The sequence below is a fragment of the Eriocheir sinensis genome, unplaced genomic scaffold, assembly GCF_024679095.1.
Source record: "Eriocheir sinensis breed Jianghai 21 unplaced genomic scaffold, ASM2467909v1 Scaffold50, whole genome shotgun sequence".
Lineage (NCBI taxonomy): Eukaryota > Metazoa > Arthropoda > Malacostraca > Decapoda > Varunidae > Eriocheir > Eriocheir sinensis.
Genome location: NW_026111832.1, coordinates 962,255 through 990,000, shown reverse-complemented (window position 1 = coordinate 990,000; position 27,746 = coordinate 962,255). Strand labels below are relative to the sequence as shown.

General features: G+C 42.3%; 1 protein-coding gene and 4 long non-coding RNA genes across 23 annotated transcripts in view; 3 read left to right on the top strand and 2 right to left on the bottom strand.

Annotated features, from left to right (window-relative positions):
* The window catches only part of LOC126992735 (1-phosphatidylinositol 4,5-bisphosphate phosphodiesterase-like), a 61,933-nt gene extending 60,279 nt beyond the window's left edge, over positions 1-1,654 (top strand). For 5 of the 6 annotated variants that reach the window (XM_050851552.1, XM_050851551.1, XM_050851550.1 and 2 more), the window contains one exon: positions 1,521-1,654. In XM_050851552.1, the coding sequence (XP_050707509.1) occupies positions 1,521-1,589 (69 nt within the window). In that variant the 3' untranslated portion in view covers positions 1,590-1,654. Of the gene's footprint in view, positions 1-662; positions 699-1,520 lie in introns of all 6 variants that reach the window. The other variant, XM_050851553.1, reaches the window with a different exon arrangement.
* Positions 1,655-8,237: 6,583 nt separating this feature from the next.
* On the top strand, positions 8,238-9,514 carry LOC126992751 (uncharacterized). Of its 14 annotated transcripts, none has more exons than XR_007746994.1 (3): positions 8,238-8,386; positions 8,522-9,388; positions 9,479-9,514. It is a non-coding gene; the product is annotated as an uncharacterized LOC126992751 (long non-coding RNA). The 14 variants fall into 14 exon arrangements; XR_007746995.1 differs by having other exon boundaries at positions 8,522-9,373; positions 9,414-9,512; XR_007746998.1 differs by having other exon boundaries at positions 8,522-9,378; positions 9,469-9,512.
* Positions 9,515-12,974: 3,460 nt separating this feature from the next.
* LOC126992753 (uncharacterized) lies at positions 12,975-16,278 on the bottom strand. The gene is made up of 2 exons (XR_007747001.1): positions 16,178-16,278; positions 12,975-16,023 (listed from the first exon to the last, which is right to left on the bottom strand). It is a non-coding gene; the product is annotated as an uncharacterized LOC126992753 (long non-coding RNA).
* Positions 16,279-16,787: 509 nt separating this feature from the next.
* LOC126992754 (uncharacterized) lies at positions 16,788-17,391 on the top strand. The gene is made up of 2 exons (XR_007747002.1): positions 16,788-16,926; positions 17,159-17,391. It is a non-coding gene; the product is annotated as an uncharacterized LOC126992754 (long non-coding RNA).
* Positions 17,392-24,394: 7,003 nt separating this feature from the next.
* On the bottom strand, positions 24,395-25,362 carry LOC126992733 (uncharacterized). The gene is made up of 2 exons (XR_007746962.1): positions 25,223-25,362; positions 24,395-25,163 (listed from the first exon to the last, which is right to left on the bottom strand). It is a non-coding gene; the product is annotated as an uncharacterized LOC126992733 (long non-coding RNA).
* Between the last annotated feature and the right edge of the window lie 2,384 nt (positions 25,363-27,746).

Genomic DNA, 27,746 nt, shown 5'->3' with positions numbered 1-27,746 from the left:
TTGCACCCGTTTTCTGTTGTCCGTTTGTGTGTCATCTCCCATTTTCTTTTCATTTATCTAGTGTGCTTATTTTTACTCAAGTTCACCCTTAATTTATGTTTATTTGCACCCGTTTTCTGTTGTCCATTAGTGTGTTATCTCCCATTTTCTTCTCATTTATTTAGAGTGCTTATTTTTACTCAAGTTCACCCTTAATTTATCCTTTATTTGCACCCGTTTTCTGTTGTCCATTAGTGTGTTATCTCCCATTTTCTTCTCATTTATTTAGATTGCTTATTTTTACTCAAGTTCACCCTTAATTTATCCTTTATTTGCACCCGTTTTCTTTCATCCTTTAGTGTGTCAATCCCTCTTAATTTATCCTTATTTTTGTTTATTAATTCCTAGTTTGTTATTTTTGGCTGAGTCTCCCCTTAAATATTGTCTGTGCACCATTTTCCTCTTATTCTCATTTATTTAAAGTTCACCCTTAATTTATGTTTCTTTGCATCCGTTTTCTTTCATCCTTTAGTTTGTCAGTCCCTCTTAATTTATCCTAGCTTTTATTTATTATTTCTTAGCTTATTATTTTTGGCTGAGTCTCCCCTTAAATGTGCTCCCTGCTGTACGTTTTCCCTTGTCGTGTTGTGCTTAACCCTGTCCCGTTTTCTTTGCTCTTTCAGATGCTACTTGAGCAAGGCTTTGTCGACGGTTGATAGGTGAGAGAGAGAGAGAGAGAGAGAGAGAGAGAGAGAGAGAGAGAGGTTTTGTTGTCCGAGAGAAAGATTGAGAGAGAGAGAGAGAGAGAGAGAGAGAGAGAGAGAGAGAGAGAGAGAGAGAGAGAGAGAGAGAGAGAGAGAGAGAGAGAGAGAGAGAGAGAGGGGGGTTTTGTTGTCCGAGAGAAAGAATGAGAGAGAGAGAGAGAGAGAGAGAGAGAGAGAGAGAGAGAGAGAGAGAGAGAGAGAGAGAGAGAGAATTAAAGACAGACACAAACTCTCCAGAATTAATAAAAAAAAAGAGAAAAAGTTCAAGAATAAAAGAAAAAAAAGAATTGTGGAAAAAGAAGAAAAAATAAATTGTCTTGGATATTTTAATTTTAGGATATATTCTTTTTTTTTCCTCCTCTCTCTCTCTCTCTCTCTCTCTCTCTCTCTCTCTCTGCCTCTGTCTCTCTTCTTCCTCCTCCTTCTTCCTCTTCTTCCTCCTCTTCTTCTTCCTCCTCTTCTTTTTTTTCTCTCATTCACATTTTGGCTTCCTTCATTTTTTCCTCCTCCTCCTCCTCCTCCTCCTCCTCCTCTTTCTTCCTCTTCCTCCTTCTCTTCTTCCTCCTTTCCCATCCTCTTTTATCTCCGTCCTCCTCCTCCTCCTCCTCCTCCTCCTCCTCCTCCTTCCTTCTCCTCCTCCTTCTTCTATCTCTCTCCTCCTCCTCCTCCAATCTCTCCCTCTCCTTCTTTTTCCCTTTCTCTCCCTCCCTAACTCCTCCTCATCCTCTTCCTCCTCCTCCTCCACCTCCTCCACCTCATCCACTCCATCTTCCACAGGCAATACAGTTTTACGAGAACACAGAAGCGGAGTACAAAATGTGGAACAAAATCGAGTTCTTCTGCTAAGGCTTCCACACGCAAGACCCAGAAGATCGGAAGACAGACAGACAGATACCTCAGACGCAAGACCAGCCCCCCAGACCCTTCCCCCAGCCCCCTGTCCCCCAGTTACACCCCCCAGTACGGTCAGTCACCCAGTCAGTCAGCCAGTCAGCCCCAAATCCACATGCCAGTTTCTCTTAGACCCCAGTCCTATAGAGATCACTGGGGGCTGTTTCAAGACTCCCTGGGGGCTGTTTCAAGATTCCCTGGGGTCTGTTTCATGCTATTCTGGGTCTGTTTCATTTCCTGGGGTCTTAAAATTCCCTGTGGGCTGTTTCAAGACTCCCTGGGGGCTGTTTCAAGCTTCCCTGGGGGCTGTTTCATGCTATTCTGGGTCTGTTTCATTCCCTGGGGTCTTGAAATTCCCTGTGGGCTGTTTCAAGACTCCCCGGGGGCTGTTTCAAGCTTCCCTGGGGTCTGTCATGCTATCCTGGGGCTGTTTCAAATTTCCCAGGGGTCTGTTTCATTTCCTGGGGGCTGTTTCATGTACTTATTGGGTCTGTTTCATATCTCTGGGGTCTGTTTCCTAATACTGGGGTGTTTCTTCATTTTCTGGGGTCTTACAACTTCCTGGGGGCTGTTTTAAGACTTCCTAGGGCTGTTTCACTCCTTCCTGGGTCTGTTTCATCTACTTCTGGGGGCTGTTTCACTCCCCCAGGGTCTGTTTCACTACTGGGGGCTGTTTGACCTCTCTCCTTCACCTCCATACCTTAAACTCAGCCCCAGTCAGACCCCAGTACAGCCCCAATCCCCTTTGAATATACTCTGAACTATCCCATTCTCTACCCCAGCCCAGTAAGACCCCAGCCCCTTATTGAAGCCCCAGGGTATGTGAAGTCCCCTGGGGTACATCTGGGGGCTAACTCGTCACACTAGACCCCTCTACCTCACCCCAGTCAGCCCCCAGCCCCTTGGTTTCAGCCCCTGTGGTATAAGCTGGGGTCTAGATATTGCCATCCATCCAGCCCCCAGTCCCTTATTGAAGACTCTGGGGTAATGTGGTCTGGGGTACCTACCTCTGGGGGCTTGTCTGTCACCCATGTGGAGTTTCGACGGCTGGGGGAAGAGGAGGAGGAAGAGGAAGAGGAAGAAGAGGAGGAGGTTGTTGGCGATGGTAGTAGTAGTAGTAGTAGTAGTAGTAGTAGTAGTAGTAGTAGTGTGTGTGTGTGTGTGTGTGTGTGTGTGTGTGTGAAAATATACTTGTTTTAATTACTGAAGGAAGGAAGGAAGGAAAGAAAGAAAGGAAGAAAGGAAGGAAGGAAGGAAGAAAGGAAAGAAAGGAAGGAAGGAAGGAAGAAAGGAAGAAAGGAAGGAAGGAAGAAAGAAAGAAAGAAAGAAAGAAAGAAAGAAAGAAAAACAAGAAAAAGGAAAATAAAAACAATGAATGAAAAAGAAGAAAAAAGAAAGAAAGGAAGAAAAAACAAGGAAAAAGGAAAATAAAAACAATAAATGAAAAAGAAAGAAAAAAAAATAGAAATTCAAACCACATCAATCTCAGCTCCGTAAAAAAAATAAAAATAAAATAAGCTACATTCAATTATTATTATTATTATTATTATTATTATCATCATCATTATTACGTCAAAGATCATCGGAAAAAGAAAATAAGTCGGTCTCATCATCGAAAAAAAAAAATACATATACAAGTGTTAATTTCAATACGTAATATTTTTTTTGTGTGTTTGTGAATTCGCGCTGGAAAAAAAAATATATATGACCTTCCGAAGTGTTGTTATGTGCGTGTGTGTGCGTGTGTGTGTGTGTGTGTGTTCTCGGTTAAGTTGCGTACTTATTTCATCTCATTTAACTTAATCGTAGTCGACGTAAACTTAAACATTATTATTATTATTATTATTATTATTATTATTATTATTATTATTACGATGTTATGCAAAGTGTCGCTCATGTTCCGTTTCAACCTTCCCGTCTCGCCGTTTCCCGTTACGTAAATTCCTGAAGTATATTTTTAAGGTTACGTAATTTATTTTATCTCAATTTTATATTCTCTGCATTTCTCTCTCTTTATCCAACTCCTCTTTATTTCCTCCTTTCTTGGTTGCGTTTAGAATTCTCTCTCTTCCGTACATAATTCTTCCGTGTAAATATTCCGTAATAGTCATTCAAAACAGTACATAAGAAGGTAATGTATTCAATCGTTCGACATCCTTCGCTATGCTCGTTTGTCCTTCTTTCTGTTTTTTTCCGCAGTTTCCGTCAAGCTGTATCATTTAACCCGGTGGTAGCAACAGGGATCATGCTTCTTAATGGTCCCTCTAGGCGAGAAAAATGAGAAAAAATCACCCCTCACACAAACCATTTCATAATATATATCAAAGCATTTGTGATCAGTTTATGTATCATCTATTTTGGGGGGTTTATATCATGGCACAATTTTGGCCCATCGCTGCTACACGGTAAAGCCACAAATTTGGCCCGTCGCTGCTACACGGTAAAGCCACAAATTTGGCCCGTCGCTGCTACACGGTAAAGCCACAAATTTGGCCCGTCGCTGCTACACGGTAAAGCCACAAATTTGGCCCGTCGCTGCTACACGGTAAAGCCACAAATTTGGCCCATCGCTGCTACACGGTAAAGCCACAAATTTGGCCCGTCGCTGCTACACTGTAAAGCCACAAATTTGGCCCCTCGCTGCTACACGGTTAAAACATTCACCCCATTTTCTAATATGTACTCCGATACGTAATATATTCCTTTACGTAGAACTGGTCTGTGTTCACGTATCACAAGTGTAAATTCTCATTGCGTTAAACCATTAGTATTTCCATCTCTGTTTATAGTCTCGAATATACCATGGTCTATCACACTCTACCCCATCCGAGTAAGCCCCCAGCCACTTACTGAAGCCCCTGGGGGTGTGGAGTGCCCTGGGGTACATCTGAGGGCTAACTTGTCACCCCAGACCCCTTATACCACACCCCAGTAAACCCCCAGTTCCTTGATTTCACCCCCTGTGGTATCATGAGGAAGTTACGTAATTTATTTGTTGTTATGTGAATCTGGTTATGATTTTCACGTGTTTAAAGTTGAAATGTTACGGAGGGAAGGAGGAGGAGGAGGAGGAGGAGGAGGTGTATAGTGGAGAGGAGTGAAGGAAGAGAAGGAGAGAGGAGGAGGAGGAAGAGGAGGAATAGGAAGGGAGGAAGCATTGCAATTTAATCCTATCATTACACGATTGGTGAGTTCGTTCAAAGACTAACTCGTCGTCGTCCGCTGCTGCCGTTCAGAATTTCCACCTCTATCTTCGTAACTTAAACCATGTATCGTAATTTGTTCCTGTCATTACGTAAAACCGATTGTAGTGTTATGTCGCGGCCTATTGGCAAGTTCGTTCGAAGACTAACTCGTCGTCGTCCGCTGCCGCTGTTCAGTATTTCCACCCCTTTCCTCGCTTCTTCGTAACTTAAAACATGTATCGTAATCTATCCCTGTCACTACGTAAAACCGATTGTAGTGTTTATGATTTCACGAGTTCGTTTTAAGTGGAATTTATCAGTGACAGTATTTTCATCACTCATTTTTATCATAATTTGACAGACTGTAGTTTATTCTCGCTACGTAAAACTTAAAACATGTATCGTAATCTGTTCCTGTCACTACGTAAAACCGATTGTAGTGTTCGTGTTTGGCAAGTTTTTCATAATTTGACAGACTAATTTATTCTCGCTACGTAAAACTTAAAACATGTATCGTAATCTATCCCAGTCACTACGTAAAACCGATTGTAGTGTTCATGTTTGGCAAGTTAGTTTTAAGTCCCTGTTTTCTTTACGTAATCTGACAGACTGTAATTTATTCTCGCTACGTAAAACTTAAAACATGTATCGTAATCTATCCCTGTCATTACTTAAAACCAATTGTAGTGTTCGTGTTTGGCAAGTTAGTTTTAAGTCCCTGTTTTCTCTTCGTAATCTGACAGACTAATTTATTCTCGCTACGTAAAACTTAAAACATGTATCGTAATCTATCCCTGTCACTACGTAAAACCGATTGTAGTGTTCGTGTTTGGCAAGTTTTTCATAATTTGACAGACTAATTTATTCTCGCTATTCTGCCACGTAAAAAACTTACAACAATCGCAATCTATCAGTCACGTACGAAAATCAATTTGTAGTGTTCGTGGTTTGGCAAGTTAGTTTTCCTGTTTTTCTCTTAAATCTGACAGACTAATTTATTTATTCTAAACTAAAAACTAAAAAATGTAATATATGTAATCTATCTGTCCTTACTTAAAACCAATTGTAGTGTTTTGTGTTTGGCGAGTTAGTTTTAAGTCCTGTTTTTTCTTCGTAATTTAACAGACTAATTTATTCGTTTTAAGTCCCTGTTTTCTCTTCGTAATTTGACAGACTAATTTATTCTCGCTACGTAAAACTTAAAACATGTATCGTAATCTATCCCTGTCACTATGTAAAACCGTTTGTAGTGTTTACGTTTTAGCGAGTTGGTTTTAAGTGTAATTCATCAGTGACTACATTCGTCCTTGTTTTCTTTACGTAATTTGACAGACTAATTTATTCTCGCTACGTAAAACTTAAAACATGTATCGTAATCTATCCCAGTCATTACGTAAAACCGATTGTAGTGTTTATGATTTAGCGAGCTCGTTTTAAGTGGAATTCAATGTCATTAGTGTTGTTTTCATCTTTCTTTTTCATTATTGGTACTTTGAAGCAAGTTACGTAATACTTTCTCATTGCGTAAAACCGATTATAGAGTTTACGTTTTAGCGAGATCGTTTTAAGTGGAATTCAATGTCTAAATTAGTGTTGTTTTCATCTTTCTTTTTCATTTTTGGTACTTTGAAGCAAGTTACGTAATTTATCCTCATTACGTAAAACTGATAATAGGGTTTACGTTTTAGCGAGCTCGTTTTAAGTGGAATTCAATGTCATTAGTGTTGTTTTCATCTTTCTTTTTCATTTTTGGTACTTTGAAGCAAGTTACATAATACTTTCTCATTACGTAAAACCGATTATAGAGTTTACGTTTTAGCGAGTTCGTTTTAAGTGGAATTCAATGTCTAAATTAGTGCTCTTTTCATCTTTCTTTTTCATTTTTGGTAATTTGAAGCAAGTTACGTCATACTTTCTCATTGCGTAAAACCGATTATAGAGTTTACGTTTTAGCGAGATAGTTTTAAGTGTACGTAATTCATCAGTGACCATATTTTCATCTCTTTTTATTCTTCTAAGTATTTTGAAGCAAGTTACGTATGTTATCCTCTTCATTACGTAAAACATTATAGAGTTTACGTTTTAGCGAGTTCGTTTTAAGTGGAATTCAATGTTATATTATTTCCATCCCCTCTTTTTTCCTCGGTTATTTGAAGCAAGTTACGTAATTTCTCTTCATTACGTAAAAGTGATTATAATGTTTACGATTAGCCAGTCCGTTTTTAAGTGGAATTCATTATCGATATCATTTCCATCCCTTCTTTTTTTCTCGGTTATTTGAAGCAAGTTACGTAATTTATCCTCATTACGTAAAACTGATTATAGTGTTTACGATTAGCCAGTCCGGTTTTAAGTGGAATTCATTATCGACATCATTTCCATCCCTTCTTTTTTTCTCGGTAATTTCAAGCAAGTTACGTAATTTATCCTCATTACGTAAGATTATGGAGTTAACATATAGCGAATTTGTCGTAAGTGGAGTTCATCATTGTCAGTATTTTCACCCCTGGCTGTATCGTTCAGCTAGGAGGTCACATTCAATCATATTCTCCCACCTTCACCATCCACTCTGATCACATTCATCAGATCATTACCATAGGACTGTAAGTAGCTGGTCAGTTTCAATCTTATCTCTAATGCATTAAATGTGATCTCAGTTCTCATTAACAATACCGTGGCTCATTCGTCTGTTCCGGCCCACTCTTAAAGGCGTGTTTAGCTAAGTTTTGTCGAGTTTTTATATATAATTTTCTTACGATTGAAATTGTTATGGATCGACGTGTAAAATCGAACCCTTCTAACGAACTCCATCAGAAAAAATTGTGCGTAAAAAGCCAAATTAGCCTCGGAACATTAAAACAATTGCAATACTCTTCCCTCTCCTAAATAATAACGTCACTTTCAATCATATTCTTCCACCTCCATTATCAAAGTTGTCATGTTCGTGAGATAATGAGTCTAACAGGTCACTTTCAATCTCACCTTCTCTCGCCTTCGGATTACTGGGTCTAAGGCTTTGTTTTCCATCTAGGTCACTTTCAATGTATTCTCTCACCTTCATCATGTTTTTGAGATCATGAGTCTGTATCTTATGTCTGTCATTTTCGATCATATTCATTCACCTTCAAAATAATGAGTCCAGGGCCTTATCGTCCATGTAGGAGGTCATTTTTGAACATAGTATTTCACCTTCACCATCAAAATTTATCATGTTCACGAGATAATAAGTCTAAACAGGTCACTTTCGATCATACTCCACCTTCGTACACTGAATTCAAGGTTTTATCTCGTCATTTTCAAACATATTCAGATCACTTTCACTCATGTTCTTCCACCACCTTCACCAAAATTCATCATATTTACTGGTCACTTTCGATCATACTCATTCACTTTCAAATTACTGAGTCCAGGGCTTTATCTTGCAACTATGAGGTCACTTTCAATCACTTTCTTCCACCTTCATTATCAAAAGTTGTCATGTTCGTGAGATAATGAGTATAACAGGTCACTTTCGATCATACTCCACCTTCGTACACTGAGTTGAGGGCTTTATCTTTCAACTATGAGGTCACTTTCAATCATATTCTTCCACTTCCATTATCAAAGTTGTCATGTTCGTGAGATAATAAGTCTAAACAGGTCACTTTCGATCATACTCCACCTTCGTATACTGAATTGAGGGCTTTATCTTTCAACAATGAGGTCACTTTCAATCATATTCTTCCACATTCGCCATCAAAGTTATCATGTTCGTGAGATAATAAGTAAAACAGGTCACTTTCAATCACACTCCACCTTCGTACACTGAATTCAAGGCTTTATCCCATCATTTTCAAACATATTCAGATCACTTCCACACATGTTCTTCCACCACCATCCACATTTACCACATTTCCGAGGGTAGTGGAACAGTACATTTCTACGCCAATTCAACCCCAGCATCCGACACCTATTAGCGACCTCACCTATTAGCGACCTCACCTATTAGCGACCTCATCCTACCGTAGTCGAATGTAAATTGTGGGAGCTGCGGGGTCGTCGAAACTATGTATTTACGAGGAGTATTATTACGCCTATTAGTATTTTCGTCCCTGTCTTTCTCGGGTATCATAATCTGCTTCTTATCGTTACGTCAAACTTGTCTATTAGTATTTTCGTCCCTGTCTTTCTCGGGTATCATAATCTGCTTCTTATCGTTACGTCAAACTTGTCTATTAGTATTTTCGTCCCTGTCTTTCTCGGGTATCATAATCTGCTTCTTATCGTTACGTCAAACTTGTCTATTAGTATTTTCGTCCCTGTCTTTCTCGGGTATCATAATCTGCTTCTTATCGTTACGTCAAACTTGTCTCGTGCTTATGTTCGACGAGTGTTAATTCGTAACATCGCAATTTATTCTTGTTATTACGTGAAAATGTCTTGTGATTACGTCCAGCAAGTTGATTTTAAGGGTCAGTTCACCGTTGTGTGTTTGGTTATGTGAGGCGAAGTTATGTGAGGGTAGATTAGGCTAGGGTAGATTAGGTTAGGCTAGGTTAGATTAGGCTAGGTTAGGTTAGGTTAGGTTAGGTTAGGTTAGATTAGGCTAGGTTAGATTAGGTTAGGTTAGATTAGGCTAGGTTAGATTAGGCTAGGTTAGATTAGATTAGGCTAGGTTAGATTAGGCTAGGTTAGATTAGGTTAGGTTAGATTATTAGGTTAGGTTAGGTTAGGTTAGGTCAGGTTATCGGGCAATCTATCTTGACCCTATACAAAATGAGAAACATCATATACATTTTAAAATCATACGTAAAGAAGAAAACATGTATTGGTCAGGCTAGGTCAAATTAGGTCAGGTCAGGTTAGGTTATCGGGCAATCTATCTTATCCCTATACAAAATGAGAAACATCATATACATTTTAAGATCATATGTAAAGGAAGAAAACATGTATTGGTCAGGCTGGGTCAAGTTAGGTCAGATCAGGTTAGGCTATCGGGCAATCTATCTTGACCCTATACAAAATGAGAAACATCATATACATTTTAAGATCGTACATAATGAAAAAAACATGTATTGGTCAGGTTGGGTCAAGTTAGGTCAGGTCAGGTCAGGCTATTGGGCAATCTACAAATCTGCCAAATGTGTGTTTCTTTTAGGTTCAAGGTACAGAGGAAGGGTCACACTACCACCAGGGTCATAAAGCTACCCCTGGAAATGCCCACAAACTCCCACGAAAGCCTTGCCAAATATGTGTTTCTTTAGGTTCATGGTACAGAGGAAGGGTCACACTACCACCAGGGTCATAAAACTACCCCTTGAAATGCCCACAACTCCTACGAAAGCCTTGCCAAATACGTTTCTTTAAGTTCACGGTACAGAGGAAGGGTCAAACTACCACCAGGGTCATAAGACTATCCCTGGAAATGCCCACAAACCCCCCACGAAAGCCTTGCCAAATATGTGTTTCTTTAGGTTCAGGGGTACAGAGGAAGGGTCACACTACCACCAGGGTCATGAAACTATCCCTGGAAATGCCCACAAAACCCTTACGAAAGCCTTGCCAAATATGTGTTTCTTTAGGTTCACGGTACAGAGGAAGGGTCAAACTACCACCAGGGTCATGAAACTATCCCTGGAAACGCCCACAAACTCCCATGAAAGTCTTGCCAAATGTGTGTTTCTTTAGGTTCAGGGGTACAGAGGAAGGGTCAAACTACCACTAGGGTCATAAAACTACCCTTGGAAATGCCCACAACTCCTACGAAAGCCTTGCCAAATACGTTTCTTTAAGTTCACGGTACAGAGGAAGGGTCAAACTACCACCAGGGTCATGAAACTATCCCTGGAAACGCCCACAAACTCCCATGAAAGTCTTGCCAAATGTGTGTTTCTTTAGGTTCACGGTACAGAGGAAGGGTCACACTATCACCAGGGTCATGAAACTACCCCTGGAAACACCCACAAAACCCCTAGGAAAGCCTGTATTTTATCTTAGGCCTAAAAAATGTTAAGAAAATGCGCCTGTACCGTTTTTAGTACAGCCAGAACCAGGGAGCTTAGCGAGGTGCGTTAAGGCGGGTCGCAAACTGCCGTCATTTCGTAAAATCTCGTAGGATAGAATTTGAAAAGTATTACACTGCGCATTCCCTGAAGAGCTTTAGTAAGGTAATATCCGTGGTGTGGTTATGCCCTACCCACCCACCTGTCTGTCTATCTATCTGTCTATCTATCTATCTATCTATCTATCTGTCTATTCACTCTGTTTGAAAGGTATTGCGCATTCCCTGAAGAGTTTTAGTAAGGTAATATCTGTGGTGTGGTTATGCCCGACACACCCACCTGTCTGTCTGTCTATCTGTCTTTCTGTCTATCTATTTCTGTCTGTCTGTCTATCTGTCTCTGTCTGTCTGTCTATCTATCTATCTGTCTGTCTGTCTGTCTGTCTATCTATTTCTGTCTGTCTGTCTATCTATCTCTGTCTGTCTGTCTGTCTATCTATCTCTGTCTGTCTGTCTATCTATCTCTGTCTTTCTGTCTGTCTATCAATCCTTCCCTCCTCTCTGTCTCCTGTTTCTCTTTCTTTCTCTTCCTGTCTCGTCTTTCCTTCCTTCCTTTCTTTCTTTCTTTCTTTCTTTCCTTCCTTCCTTCCTTTTTTCTCATTTTATTTTCTTTCTTCCTCTTCTTCTTCCTTCTTCCTCTCATATTCCTTCCTTTTCTTTCTTTCCTTTCCTTCCTTCCTTCCTTCCTTCCTTCCTTCCTTCCTTCCTTCCTTTCCTTTCCTTTCCTTTCCCTTCCCTTTCCTTTCCCTCCCTTCCTTCCCTTCCTTCCTTCCTTCCTTCCTTCCTTCCTTCCTTCCCACGTCCCAATGTCCGCAAAATACACACACACACACACACACACACACACACACACACACACACACACACACACACACACACACACCGATAATATTGTAACACTTTCCCTTTTCTGCCACGCCCCAACACAATAAAAATAACAATAATAATAATAATAATAATAATAATAATGATAATAATAATAATAACTGTAGACTTAGGGTAATTCCACATATAATACTAGTAATTAACGATAGTAATAGCTGTAATTTATAGGACCCGTTTGGTTTTTAAGGTATATGAATCTAGTCTCTCTCTAGTCATATTTCATAAAAGTTTATATATATATATTTAAATAAGAAATACACACATATATATATATACATACATTATGATGATGATATATATTTATACATACATATATATATATATCGCTCCATATTTACGTATTAATATTATAAAGATTGCTTCCCTGTAGTGCCAAGTAGGTCACACACACACACACACACACACAGGTACACACACTCATATATACACACACACACACACACACACACACAGGTACACACACTCGTATATACACACACACGCACACACACACACGTCCAATATCAGTGCCAGAGAGTTTGTATGTCTCCGTCGAAATTACTGCCCATGTGAGAGAGAGAGAGAGAGAGAGAGAGAGAGAGAGAGAGAGAGAGAGAGAGAGACATGTAAGTCCACGAATCTCTCTCTCTCTCTCTCTCTCTCTCTCTCTCTCTCTCTCTCTCTCTCTCTCTCTCTCTCTCTCTCTCTCCCTGTGTGTGTGAGAGAGAGAGAGAGAGAGAGAGAGAGAGAGAGAGAGAGAGAGGATTATATTAACACATGTAAGTCCACGAATCTCTCTCTCTCTCTCTCTCTCTCTCTCTCTCTCTCTCTCTCTCTCTCTCTCTCTCTCTACATGAGAGAGAGAGAGAGAGAGAGAGAGGATTATATTAACACATGTAAGTCCACGAATCTCTCTCTCTCTCTCTCTCTCTCTCTCTGAGAGAGAGAGAGAGAGAGAGGATTATATTACACATGTAAGTCCACGAATCTCTCTCTCTCTCTCTCTCTCTCTCTCTCTCTCTCTCTCTCTCTCTCTTTTCCCTCGGCAGTTGTATGGACGCAAGACAGAACAGACCTCACCACACCGCCCCGGGCCTTAAGCTAGCTAGATACACACACACACACACACACACACACACACACACACACACACACACACACTAGTCTCCACTCGCTCGCACCCTTTTTCTTAACCGAATGAAAGAGAATTATAAAGAGAATCAAACGTTAACTCTTAGCTGTACATAATAGAGAGAGAGAGAGAGAGAGAGAGAGAGAGAGAGAGAGAGAGAGAGAGAGAGAGAGAGAGACTGCCTGCTTGTATAACTCCGCCTAGGATTAAATAAATGAAGATCTATATATATTAAGAGATGAAATAAATCTATATATATATAAATAAAATACATTACTTTTGAGACTTTGTATAAAAACCAATATTGTATTTACGAGGTAGAAACGTGTATCAGTCCCGTCAGTCACCGCCTTTGTATTACGACCTCCAGGCTGCCAAGTTGACCCCCCCCCCTGACCCCTTCACCCACCACCCTGAATTGACCTCATCCTAATTTGACCCCTAGTTTGACCTCACACCCTAATTTGACCCCCAATTTGGCCTCCCAAGTTGACCACCCCTTCTTCCCCCTCACCCCCCATAACTTGACCTCCTCCCTCATTTGACCCCCCAAAATTTGATCCTCCTACCTCCCTTAGTTGACCCCCCCCCCTTCATTTGACCCTCCTCCTCCCTTGACCCCTCCCTAAGTTGACCACCCCTCCCCCCCTCACCACCTGTAATTTGACCCCTCCCCCTGCTTCTCCGTCCCCCTAAGTTGACCCCCAGTTTGACCCCCCCTCCCCCCCTCCTCCCCTCTCCCTCCCCCCTAAGTTGACCCCAAATTTGAGCACCCCTCCTCCCCTTCCCTCCAATAAGTTGACCACCCAATTTGACCCTCTCACCCCCTCCTTCCCCCTCCTCACCCCTCATCCCCCTAATTTGACCCCCAGTTTGACCACGCCTTCCCCTTCTTCCCTCTTCACGCCCCAAATTTGACCCCTCCTTCCCCCTCCTCCTCCCTTAACCCCTCCTTAATTTGACCTCCTTCCCCCTCATCTGACCCCCCTCCCCCCTAACCTATTTCATCAGTATTGTAATAAGGTAGCCGAAGGGTATTATAACTTATAGTAACAAACATACTTACGAACACACACACACACACACACACACACACACACACACACACACACACACACACAGTCTAACTCAAACTTACTCCTTCCTAAGTGTTTGCGGATGTTCCCCTTCGCAATCCTTCGCTCTCTCTCACAAAAGAAAGAAAAGAAAGAAAGAAAGAAAGAAAGAAAGGAGGGATTGAATTTGGTTGTTTGTAAAAATGAAAAAAAAAAAGATGGAAAGTGTTGAATCTATTGAAAAGTTTAATGTGTTTGTGTCCATGCTAAGTACGTATAAGTTGTCGGAACATCAAATAATCATCGGAACTTCAAGTCAATAACTGTCGTAACTCAAAGGAATGGTCGTAACTCGGAGAAATTGTCGGAAGTCAAATCAATAATGGTCGTAACTCTGAGTAATTGTCGGAAGTCGAATCAATAATGGTCGTAACTCTGAGTAATGGCCGGAAGTCGAATCAACAATGGTCGTAACTCTGAGTAATTGTCGTAAGTCGAATCAACAATGGTCGTAACTCGGAGTAATTGTCGGAAGTCGGATCAACAATGGTCGTAACTCTGAGTAATTGTCGGAAGTCGAATCAACAATGGTCGTAACTCTGAGTAATGGTCGGAAGTCGAATCAACAATGGTCGTAACTCTGAGTAATTGTCGTAAGTCGAATCAATAATGGTCGTAACTCTGAGTAATTGTCGGAAGTCGAATCAACAATGGTCGTAACTCTGAGTAATTGTCGGAAGTCGAATCAATAATGGTCGTAACTCTGAGTAATTGTCGGAAGTCGAATCAATAATGGTCGTAACTCTGAGTAATTGTCGGAAGTCGAATCAATAATGGTCGTAACTCGGAGTAATGGTCGTAAGTCGAATCAATAATGGTCGTAACTCTGAGTAATTGTCGTAAGTCGAATCAATAATGGTCGTAACTCGAAGAAATTGTCGGAAGTCGAATCAACAATGGTCGTAACTCGGAGTAATGGTCGGAAGTCGAATCAACAATGGTCGTAACTCTCAACAACTGTCGTAAGTCGAATCAACGATGGTCGTAACTCGAAGAAATTGTCGGAAGTCGAATCAACAATGGTCGTAACTCGGAGTAATTGTCGTAAGTCGGATCAGAGTTACGACATCATAAAAAATAAAAAAAACGTTAAAGTATAGGATAAAACATAAAAACCGACATATTAAACCCCCACATACACAGAGAGAGAGAGAGAGAGAGAGAGAGAGAGAGAGAGAGGGTTTGCGAAGGTGACCATACCGTATAGGAAAAGACACTAGCTCGTAACTCTTAATAACACATCCATTACGTGTATCAAACTTGTACGAACGGAAGAAAAAAGAAGAAAAAAATAAAGTGTTTCGATAAAGGTTCGTTGCTTCGGATTCGTGAAGCTTCAGAGGGTTCGGAAAGTGCATCAAGCTGTCCGTAGGTTCGAGAGGAAAGGAGGAGGAGGAGGAGGAGAGAGAGAGGGAGATAGGGAGGAGGAGGAGAAGGAGAAGGGAAGAGGAGGAAGAAAACTGGGAAAGAGGTGGAGTGGGAGGAGGAAGAGGGAGGTTGAGAGGAAAGAGGAGGAGGAGGAGGAGGAGGAAGAGGAAGAGATGATAGGAAAGAAGAGGGTAAGGAAGAGGAGGAGGAGGTGAAGGATAGAAATAGGGAAGAGAAAAAGAAGGAAGAGGAAGGAAGAGGCAAAGAAAGAGGAGGAGGAGGAGGAAGAAGAGAAAGGAGGAGGAGGAGGAGGTGAAATGGAAGAGAAGGAGGAAGAGGAAAATGGATATATGAAGGAAGAGGAGGAGGAGGAGGAAGAGGAAGAAAGAGAAAGGAGGAGGAGGTGAAATGGAAGAGAAGGAGGAAGAGGAAAATGTATATATGGAGGAAGAAGAGGAGGAGGAGGAAGAGAAGAAGAAGAAGAAGGAAAAGAAAAACTTCATTATAATCAAAATACGTTAAAACCAAACCGTCGTAATATTATCGTACCAAAAGCCGCCCATAACAGCGAACTATCATTAAACCCTCGAACAGAATTGCTTTGAAGATGAACGATTGTCGGAAACATCAAACGATCGTCGGGAACTTCAAACGATCGTCGGGAACTTCAAACGATCGTCGGGAACTTCAAACGATCGTCGGAATTTCAAATACCAATTGTCGGAAGTCGAAATAGCCGTCGTAACCTGGAATCCTAATCGTCGTAACCGGGAATAGATCATCAAACAATTGTCGGAAACTTCAAACGATCGTCGGGAACTTCAAACGATCGTCGGAACTTCAAATACCAATTGTCGGAAGTCGGAGTAACAGTCGTACCCCGGTATCCTAATCGTCGTAACCGGAAATACCTCATCAAACAATTGTCGGAAACTTCAAATGATTATCGGAACTTCAAGTAAATAAACAATTGTCGTAACTTCAAGTAAATAAGGATTGTCGTAAGTCGTAATAACAGTCGTAACTCGGAATCTTAATCGTCGTAACCGGGAATAGATCATCAGAGAAGTCTTAAAACCAATTCACGTTTTAATAAAGAACAAAGAAAAGAAAGAAAAGAAAAAAATGATGTCAAACAAAATCTAAACGAAGATAAAAACAAAAAACAAAAAAAACACGATTGCAAAACTCCGGCTATAGGCCTACGACAAGCAAACAAACAGACGAACGAACAAACAGCTACGTCCAATCCGAGCCTAATCGTAACAAGCATCAAAACAAACAAACAAACAAACAAACAAGAAAACACAACCCCCATACATGTATAAAACCGGTGAAGGAGTGTAGGAAGAACTTGTCTTGTATATAAAGTTAAACGTGTTGTGTAGAGAGGAAGAAGAAGGGAAGAGGAGGAGGAGGAGGAGGAGGAGGAGGAGGAGGAGAGAAATAGGGAAGAGGAAGATGGAAGAGGCAAAGGAGGAGGAGGAGGAGGAGGAGGAGAGAAAGAGGGAAGAGGAAGAAGGAAGAGGGGGGAGGAGGAGGAGGAAAAGAAAGAGAAAGAGAAGGAGGAGGAATAGAAGAGAGGAAGGTAAAGAAGAGGAGGAGGAGGAGGAGGAGGAGAGAAAGAGGGAAGAGGAAGAAGGAAGAGGAGGGAGGAGGAGGAGGAGAAGAAAGAGAAAGAAGGAGGAGGAATAGAAGAAAGGAAGGTAAAGAAGAGGAGGAGGAGGAGGAGAGAAAGAGGGAAGAGGAAGAAGGAAGAGGGGGGAGGAGGAGGAGGAAAAGAAAGAGAAAGAGAAGGAGGAGGAATAGAAGAAAGGAAGATAAAGAAGAGGAGGAGGAGGAGGAGGAAGAGGAAGATCAAATACATGTAAAACAAAAAACAAAAAACAAAAAAAAAAGAAAGCAAGATAGAAAAAAAAAACAGGTATAGAACACGTTTATCGAGGTCACGCAAGGTCAGGTCAGGTCAGGTCACGTGTGTGTTTGTATTGTAAGATGAAACAACTTTTTTTTTCTGAAGACAATAAAGGTCAGGTGACAGTAAGCAGTTGTTGTTGTTGTTGTTTTCTTGAGTCCTTATACTTATGTGTGGGGGGGGGGAGGGGGAGGGGGGGGTCATATGTGTGTGTGTGTGTGTGTGTGTGTGTGTGTGTGTGTAGAATTTAGCTTAATTTCCTTCCATCTATCTTTCTATCTATCTATCTTTATCATTCTTTCTCTATATAAGGAGGAGGAAGAAGAGGAGGAGGAGGAGGAAGAGGAGGAGGAGGAGGAGGTAGTTTGGTAGTTATATAGTTAGACGCGGAGGAGGAGGAGGAGGAGGAGGAAGAGGAAGAATAAAAAGAGGAGGAGACGTGATCATTTAGCAGTTAGAGGAAGAGGAAGAGGAGGAAGAAGAAGAAGGAAGGAAGGAGAGAAGGAGGAGAAGGGAAGAAGGATATAACATAGGAAGAGAGGAGAGAGAGAAGGAAGAGGAGGAGGAGGAGAAGAAGAAGACCTTAACAAGTTACATAAGAAGGGAAGGAAGGGAAGAAGAAGAAGAAGGAGGAGGAGGAGGAGGAGGAGGAGGAGGAGAGAAGAAGAAGCCATTAGATAAGAAAGGAAAGGAGGAGAGGAGGGAAGGAAGAGAAAGAGGAGGAGGAGTGATAGTTAGCTAGTTAGAGGAGGAGGAAGGAGAAGACGAAGAGGAGGAGGAGGAGGAGGAGGAGAAAATGATAGAGAATTACATACTAAGGAAGAAGAGGAGGAGGAGGAGGAGGAAGAAGACGAAGAAGAAGAAGAGGAGGAAGAGAGAATGATAGGGAATTACATACTAAGGAAGAAGAGGAGGAGGAGGAAGAGGAAGAGGAGGAGGAGGAAGGGAAAGAAAAAGGAAGATAATGATTGTTATAAGACTGAACGAGGAGGAAGAGGAAGAGGAGGAGGAGGAGGAGGAGAGGAGGAGAGGAGGAGAGGAAGTGGAGGATAGTCAAGAGGAGACCATCGCTGCGAGTGGACGTGTGTGTGGAAGAGCAGGAAGGAAGGGTGGAAGACTGGGCAAGGTGGAAGACTAGCAAGGTGGAAGACTAGCAAGGTGGAAGACTAGCAAGGTGGAAGACTAGCAAGGTGGAAGACTAGCAAGGTGGAAGACTAGCAAGGTGGAAGACTAGCAAGGTGGAAGACTAGCAAGGTGGAAGACTAGCAAGGTGGAAGACTAGCAAGGTGGAAGACTAGCAAGGTGGAAGACTAGGCACGGTGGAAGACTGGGCAAGGTGGAAGACTGGGCAAGGTGGATTTGGCAAGCGTGTGAGTATTTCCTATTTTCCGTATATGTGTTTAAAGGATAGTCGGATAGTTTGTCACAATCGGTCTGGATAGTAAATTAAGATAGTCGATAGTTTTGCCGTGATAGGCTTTGATAGTTAGTGGAATTACTCGGTTTGTGGGAATAGTAGATAGTTTCTGATAATTGCTTTTAATAGTTATGGTACGCGGTCTGTGATAGTCGATAGTTTGATAGTTGGATAGTTACGCAATGTGATAGTAGTTAATAGTTTGAAATAGGCCTTGATAGTTAGTGGAATTACTCGGGGTTGTTAGTAGATAGTTTTTGATAATTCGTATTGATAGTTGGATAGTTAGGCAATTTGTGATAGTTAATAGTTTGTCATAATAGCCCTTGATAGTTTGTGGAAATAGTGGATAGTTTCTGATAATTGACGTTGATAGTTGATAGTATACTTAGTTGATAGGTATAAGTTGTTCCACCCAGCCTATTCCACCTTCATTTTAACCATCCACTTTCTGCTCCACCATTCATCTTCCACTTCTTACCTTGTTCCACCTACCCTCGCTTCCACCGTCTGCCTGTTCCACCTTCATTTTAACTCGCCATCTCCATACTTTCTGCTCCACCATCCATCTTCCACTTCTTACCTTGTTCCACCTACCCTCGCTTCCACTAGCTGTCTGTTCAATCCGCCCGTCCGCTGTCTTCCACCGGCTGTTCCACTCGCCCACCCATCGACCGTGTTCCACCTTTCATTGCGCATCGTTTTCCACATCTCGCTCCACCGTTCCAGTTTCTTAGGTTCTACCCATCCTCTTCCACTCTGCCCAGCTGTACTCCACTTCCTCTTCCACATCTGCCGTTCTTACGTCTCCAACCCTCTTCCACATGTCTCACTTTTAACATTTCCACTCATCCACCTTCATTCCACATCTTTGTCTGCTCCATCTCCACCGATTTAGAGTTCTTCCACCCATTCCACTCTTCCATCTGTGACTGCTCTTCCACTATTCACTTTTCCACTTACCCTTCCACCTCTGTACCTTTCAACTTCTACTCCACTCTTCCACTTCTGACTGCTCTTCCACTATTCACTCGTTTCCACTTACTCTTCCACCTGTGTAAATTTCAAACTCCTATTCCTGTCTGTCACTCCACTTGTATCCACCTGCGTTGCACTTCCTTGCAGTAGACTCCACCTCTCCAGTCTAGTAGTAACAAATGTACGGAAGTGGGGGTAATTTGGAAGTGGGGGGGACTGGAAGTGGGGGTTGGGGGGGTCAGCGGTCAGCGGGGGGGTTACGGGAGTGGGGGTAATTTGCAGGGGTTACGGAAGAGGGGTATCTGGACCCCCTCCCTAACCCCCTCCACCATCTCTTTTACCCCCTTTCCCCCCCCTCACCCCACTCGGACTAGCGTACGGAAGCGAGAAGGTGACAGGAGGGGTGCCCAGCAGGGAGGGGGGGGGGTGACGGGAGAAGGGATACTTGAAGGGTTAAGATAAGATCTTTCTTTGACCCTCGAATGACCACGAGATTATAATCACGGAAAAGGTTAAGTGATTTTTATTTGTTATGCTACTCTGACGAGAGAAAAAAAAATCAGTTTTCTCGGTGTAACTCGGGAACTAATAGACGTATGAGGAATTTGAAGATACCATAAGAATCCTCACTAAATTCCGCTTCGGAGCATATAATCGGCTAAAAAGATGGCCCACAAAATTTCGAGCTAGCCGCAGATTTCTCAAGAATCGGAGGGAATGGAACACACACATACACACACACACACACACACACATGATCCCTTTTTCACGGAAAAGGTAAACTCGATGCGGCAACGTCTAAGGTCATATGACACCGAAGAGCAGGCAGAAAATATAAAGAAATGCAAGTTGAGAAAAGAAATAAGAAGAAATAAGTTAAGAACTGAAATATAAGACATTAATTAATGAGTGATTTTTATTTGTTATGCTACTCTGACGAGAGAAAAAAAAAATCAGTTTTCTCGGTGTAACTCGGGAACTAATAGACGTATGAGGAATTTGAAGATACCATAAGAATCCTCACTAAATTCTGCTTCGAGCATATAATCGACTAAAAAGATGGCCCACAAAATTTCGAGCTAGCCGCAGATTACTCAAGAATCGAAGGAATGGAACACACACACATTACATGATCCCTTTTTCACGGAAAAGGTAAACTCGATGCGGCAACGTCTAAGGTCATATGACACCGAAGAGCAGGCAGAAAATATAAAGAAATGCAAGTTGAGAAAAGAAATAAGAAGAAATATGTTAAGAAATGAGATATAAGACATTAATTAATGAGTGATTTTATTTGTTAAGCTACTCTGACGAGAGAAAAAAATTCAGTTTTCTCGGTGTAACTCGGGAACTAATAGACGTATGAGGAATTTGAAGATACCATAAGAATCCTCACTAAATTCCGCTTGGAGCATATAATCGGCTAAAAAGATGGCCCACAAAATTTCGAGCTAGCCGCAGATTTCTCAAGAATCGGAGGAATGGAACACACACACACACACACACACACACATTACGATCCCTTTTCACGGAAAAGGTAAATTCGATGCGGCAACGTCTAAGGTCATATGACATCGAAGTTAAGAAATGAGATATAAGACATTAATTAATGCAAAATCAGAAAAAAAGACTTGGTGCTGCAGTGCAGTGCACAAAATAACCGGAGTAAAAAAATATATATATATAAGTTGAGGAAAGAAATAAGAAGAAACAAGTTGAGAAATGAGAAATAAGAAGATAATGATACAATACATCCAGCAAAAAGTTAAATAATTTATCCAGTCTTACGTTCAATGGCGATTTTTTATTTTATTTTCGGACTTGCATTAGAGAGTAAATTCATATTTCAGCCTGGTCATTAACCTAATGTCCTTAACCTTTTCCGTGATTATAATCTCGTGGTCATTCGAGGGTCAAAGAAAGATCTTATCTTAACCCTTCAAGTATCCTTCTTCCCCGTCACCCCCGCCCCCCCTGCGGGCCACCCCTCCGCCCGCCACCTTCCCGCTTCCGTACGCTCTGCCGTGTGGGGGTGGGGGGGGGGGGGTGAAAAGGTAAAAGAGATGGGTGTGGAGGGGGGTTAGGGAGGGGGGTCCAGATACCCCTCTTCCGTAACCCCGCAAATTACCCCCCACTCCTGTAACCCCCATGACTGCTGACCCCCAACCCCCACTTCCAGTCCCCACTTCCAAATTACCCCCACTTCCGTACATTTGTTACTACTCAGTCTTCCACTAGCTCCACTTTAGTCTTGCCTTCCTACTTATCTCAATCACCATCTTCCACCTTTGTACATTTAAAGCCATATTCCACTTGTTAATCTCGACTCCATTCTTGTCTCCACCTCTACTCCACCTGTCTTAGTCCACCTCCATCCACTTGACTGATATGTATTCTTTTAAAAATTCTTGTGTTCCAGCGCAGTCGACTCCACTCTGCTCCACCTCTCCACCTGCTGTACCTCTCCACCAGCCTTCCACATAACGCCCTCCACCAGTAGACTCCGCCCTGTAAGACTCGTGGATGACAGTGTTGTTGTTCTGAGCTGCCTTGTCTAATGTCCAGTGACTCCCCAACTTAAGTGAATTTTCAAGTTTTAATTTTTTTTTTTTTTATAATTTTCTTGGGGTGGGAGTGGATGTCTTGGTCTACGGAGGGTCTTTGAGGTATCGTTTAACTTCCATATAGGGGGGAAGTGGAAGAGTGGAAGAGTGGTAAGTGGTTGTCTGGAAGAGGTGGAAGAGAGTTAAGATATCTGGGGGAGATGGTCTTCGGGGGAGAGGTGGACTTCGGGGGAGAGGTGGACTTCGGGGGAGAGGTGGACTTCGGGGGAGAGGTGGACTTCGGGAGGAGGAGAGGTGGACTTCGGGAGGAGGAGAGGTGGACTTCGGGAGGAGGAGAGGTGGACTTCGGGAGGAGGAGAGGTGGACTTCGGGAGGAGGAGAGGTGGACTTGGGGAGGAGGAGAGGTGGACTTGGGGAGGAGGAGAGGTGGACTTGGGGAGGAGGAGAGGTGGACTTGGGGAGGAGGAGAGGTTGACTTGGGGAGGAGGAGAGTTTGACTTCGGGAGGAGGAGAGGTGGACATTGGGGGAGGAGAAGAGCGGGACTTGGGGGGAGGAGGAGAGGGGGACTTGGGGGGAGGAGGAGATGGGACTTGGGGAGGAGGAGAGGGGACTTGGGGGAGGAGGAGAGGGGACTTGGGGGGAGGAGGAGAGGGGGACTTGGGGGGAGGAGGAGAGGGGGACTTGGGGGGAGGAGGAGATGGGACTTGGGGGGAGGAGGAGATGGGACTTGGGGGGAGGAGGAGATGGGACTTGGGGGGAGGAGGAGATGGGACTTGGGGGGAGGAGGAGATGGGACTTGGGGGGAGGAGGAGATGGGACTTGGGGGGAGGAGGAGATGGGACTTGGGGGGAGGAGATGGTATTGGTAGTCGCCCCCAGCCCGTCATGACGCAGACAAGTGTTTATAGTGGCGCCATCTTCTCTTGGCACACTCAAAATTTCAGATTAATTTCAGACGGACTTCATCCACACACACTTAATGACCCTACTTAGGATATAGTATTAGAAGAAGCCTACAGGGTTGCCTAATTGTCTCGCACCATAGGGGAATAGACCTCTAATCGGCTTCTAATCCCTATGGTGCAAGACTTTTTGGGCCACTCTGTAAGCTAATTGTGTTCAGGAATGTCAGTGTTTAAACCAAGCTTATTAACTGCAAATGTAAAGCTTAATTACTGGACGCGTTTCAATTAGGTACTGGACGCGTTTCAATTAGGTACTGGACGCGTTTCGATTAGGTACTGGACGCGTTTCGATTAGGTACTGGACGCGTTTCGATTAGGTACTGGACGCGTTTCTTGGACCTGGGATGCAATTTTTACTTTTCCAGGTGTGTGGTGGACCTGACCTGATGTACCTGGTGACTCTGAAGGTTGGAGTCCTCACCAGGTGGAGAGTTGGTGACCCAGGGGAGATTGTAGACACCTCCACCTCCTCCACCACCACCACGGATGACCAGTGGAAGAAGTTTGAGAGAAGACTTGTTTCTCTTTGGTAAATCTACCCGACCAGGTCATCCTCTCTCCTTCCTTCCTCTCCCTGGTTCTATTACTGGGATCGAGTGGAAGATGATCTAGTGGAAGATGATCTAGTGGAAGAGGAGTTTGAGAAGGCTTTTCTCGTTGATACTCCCAAATGTTACTAGTCTTGGGTCTACTTAATAAACAAATTTGTGACGTACATTGTTTTACCGTGAATTTTTAAGAAGCCCTCAGCCTGTCCTTCAAATTCCTTGGCCCCCTCCTCTTCTTCCTTTCTTTTTCTTCCTCCTCCTCTTCCTCTTCTTCCCTTCCTTGTAATTCGTTTCCCTCTTCCTCTTTCTTCTCTTCTTCCTCCTCCTCCTCCTCTTCTTCCCTTCCTTCCAATTCCTTTCCCTCCTCTTCCTCCTTGTTCCATCTTCCTTCCTCCTCCAGTTCCTCTTCTGTTGCTTTGTCTTCCTCCTCCTCCTCCTTCTTCCCTTCCTTCCTCCTCTTCTTCCCTTCCTTCCCCCTACTCTTCTTCTTCTTCCTCCAGTTCCTCTCCTGTTGCTTAGTCTTCCTCCTCCTCCTCCTTCTTCCCTTCCTTCCCCTACTCCTCTTCTTCCTCCTCCTCCTCCCTTCCCCCTACTCCATTTTCTTTTGTCCCATATTTTACTCTCCTTCCTCCTCCTCCACGGCCCCAAGGAAGGAAGAAAGGCCTTGAGTTGGGTGTACATAAGTATAGTTTATTATAAAAAAGATATTATATAGTAGAGGTTATCACATGTTTAGTGGTGACGGCCGGGCCAAGACACACACTCACACACACGACCAGGGAGGAGGAGGAGGAGGAGGAAGTTTTAAAATTGGAGAGAGGTAGAATAAAGAGGAGGAAAGATAGAAGTTAAAAATGTAGAAAGATGAGGAGGAAGAACAGAGAAGGAAAAGGTTAATGAAAAATAAGTTACAGGGAATGGAGGAATACAGGAGGAGGAAGAACAGAAGGAATACAGGAGGAGGAAGAACAGAAGGAATACAGGAGGAGGAAGAACAGGAATATCAAGGATTAAAAGAGTGAGGAGGAGGAGGGAGAGAAAAGACCAGGAAAAAGAATTAAAACCTGAATGAGAATAGGGAAAGAGAAACTACAAAAACGTTTTAACATAACTAGGAAACAAAAGTTGCCAGGAGAGAAACAACAAAATCCTACACATGGACTGTTTGGTTCCTCTCTGATGTGACTTTTCCTTTTCACAAACTTATCAAGAAATTAAAAAAAGTTACCTTGCCTTGGATAACAACAAAATCACACATATTGACTATCTGCTTGGTTCCTCTCTCTGATGTGACCTTTCCTTTTACAAACCACAATAACCAATATTAAAACACATGATGATTTTCCGTCTGCCTGCTTGGTTCCTCTCTCTGATGTGACCTTTCCTTTAACAAACAGGAAAATAAGTCTGCCTGCTTGGTTCCTCTCTCTGATGTGACCTTTCCTTTAACAAACAGGAAAATAAGTCTGACTGCTTGGGTCCTCTCTCTGATGTGACCTTTCCTTTTACAAACTTAACAATAACCAAAATTAAAAACATTTCTTTCCGTCTGCCTGCTTGGTTCCTCTCTCTGATGTGACCTTTCCTTTTACAAACTTAACAATAACCAAAATAAAAAACACATTTCCATAAGTCAGTCTAACACACTCAAATACATATAATAAAACTAACATGTAGGGTCAGCCTTGCCCTTTGTCTTAAGTCTCGTTACATGGCTTTTTAAATTAAGGTTAAAAGGTATGGTATTAGGCAAGCATGGTTAATGGGGGCAGGAAAAGTGTTAAGGGAAGGGACAGATTAAGTAGGTGGTCTTCCATTCCATTGACCCAAGACAGAAAAATATCACCTTCCAATACGCTAAAAACTGTGTAGCAGAGAATAACATTAAAAGGAACAGAACAACCAGCGGGAGATAACATTGATTTGACCGTGTAGCAGCGACGGGCCAAATTTGTGCCATGGTATAACCCCCCAAAATTAGATGATGCAAAAACTGATCACAAATGCTTTGATATATGACAAATTTGTGCCATGGTATAACCCCCCCAAAATTAGATGATGCAAAAACTGATCACAAATGCTTTGATATATGACAAATTTGTGCCATGGTATAACCCCCCCAAAATTAGATGATGCAAAAACTGATCACAAATGCTTTGATATATATTATGACAAATTTGTGCCATGGTATAACCCCCCCAAAATTAGATGATGCAAAAACTGACCACAAATGCTTTGATATAATATATGACAAATTTGTGCCATGGTATAACCCCCCCCAAAATTAGATGATGCAAAAACTGATCACAAATGCTTTGATATATATTATGACAAATTTGTGCCATGGTATAACCCCCCCAAAATTAGATGATGCAAAAACTGATCACAAATGCTTTGATATATATTGACAAATTTGTGCCATGGTATAACCCCCCCCAAAATTAGATGATGCAAAAACTGATCACAAATGCTTTGATATATATTATGAAATGGTTTGTGTGAGGGGTGATTTTTTCTTGCTTAGAGGGAAGGGCCTTTTAGATACATGATCCCGGCAGCTACCACAGAGTTAAAAGGAGCAGAAAACACGGTAACTGAACCACGAGAATGAGCCTTTAAATTACCGTTAAAACCATGGCAAGTTATTTCCGGGGTCAAAACAAGGTCGGAATGCGAAAAAAGGTCAAATGAGTCAAAACAAGGTCGGAATATGGGTCAAATGGGAGTCTAAACAAGGTCGGAATGCGAAAAAAGGTCAAATGAGTCAAAACAAGGTCGGAATATGGGTCAAATGGGAGTCTAAACAAGGTCGGAATGTGAGTAGAAAGGTCAAATGAGTCAAAACAAGGTTGGAATATGGGAAAAAAGGTCAAATGGGGTCAGAATGCAAGGAAAAAGGTCAAATGGGAGTCTAAACAAGGTCGGAATATGGGAAAAAAGGTCAAATGTGAGTCTAAACAAGGTCAGAATATGGGAAAAAAGGTCAAATGAGAATCGAAATGTCGCCGGAGGAGGTGTAAACAAAGCGATGATGATGTGGAAGAGGAAGTGGAGTAAAAGATGGATTTAAAATGTGGAAGAGGAGAAATGATAGGAAGAAGAAGGAGGAGGAAGATGAAGAGGGGAGGGGAAGATGAACATGAAGAGGAGGAAAGGAATAGAGGAGGGAGGGAGGAAGGGAGAGAACCGAGGAAGAGAAAAGGGAGGAGGGAGAGAAAGGAGGAATTATGATACTGAAAAGGAGGAAGAGAAAATGGAGGAAGAGGAGGAGGAATTGAATAAAGAAGAGAGGGGAGGAGAGAGAGAAAGGAAGGGAGGAGAAATTTAATAAAGAAGAGAGGGAAGGAGAGAGAGAGAGAGGAAGGAATGAAGGAGAAGGAGGAAGAGGAGAAATTTAATAAAGAAGAGAGGGAAGGAGAGAGAGAGAGAGGAAGGAATGAAGGAGAAGGAGGAAGAGGAGAAATTTAATAAAGAAGAGAGGGAAGGAGAGAGAGAGAGAGAAAGGAATGAAGAAGGAGGAAGGAACAAAGGAGAAGAGGAGAAATTCAATAAAGAAGAGAGAGAAAGGAAGAAATGAAGGAAGAAGAAGAAGAGGAAGAAAGGAAGGAGGGAGGAGAGAGAGAGGAAGAAACAAAGGAAGAAGAAGAAGAGGAAGAGGAAGAAGGAAGGAGGGAAAATTAGGGACACAATCTCACCACACAAGACCCAGACCGAGAGAGAGAGAGAGAGAGAGAGAGAGAGAGAGAGAGAGAGAGAGAGAGAGAGAGAGAGAGAGAGAGAGAGAGAGAGAGAGAGAGAGAGAGAGAGAGAGAGAGAGAGAGAGAGAGAGTGAAAATCATAAATGCAAATAGTGTCATCGTAACCATCAGCTTCGTCATCATCCAATTATTATTATTATTATTATTATTATTATTATTATTATTATTGGGTACAGGCCACTATCATTATCATTATTATTATTATTATTGTTATTATTGTTATTATTATAGTGAGTGTGGGTTATATATATATAGGGCAATGT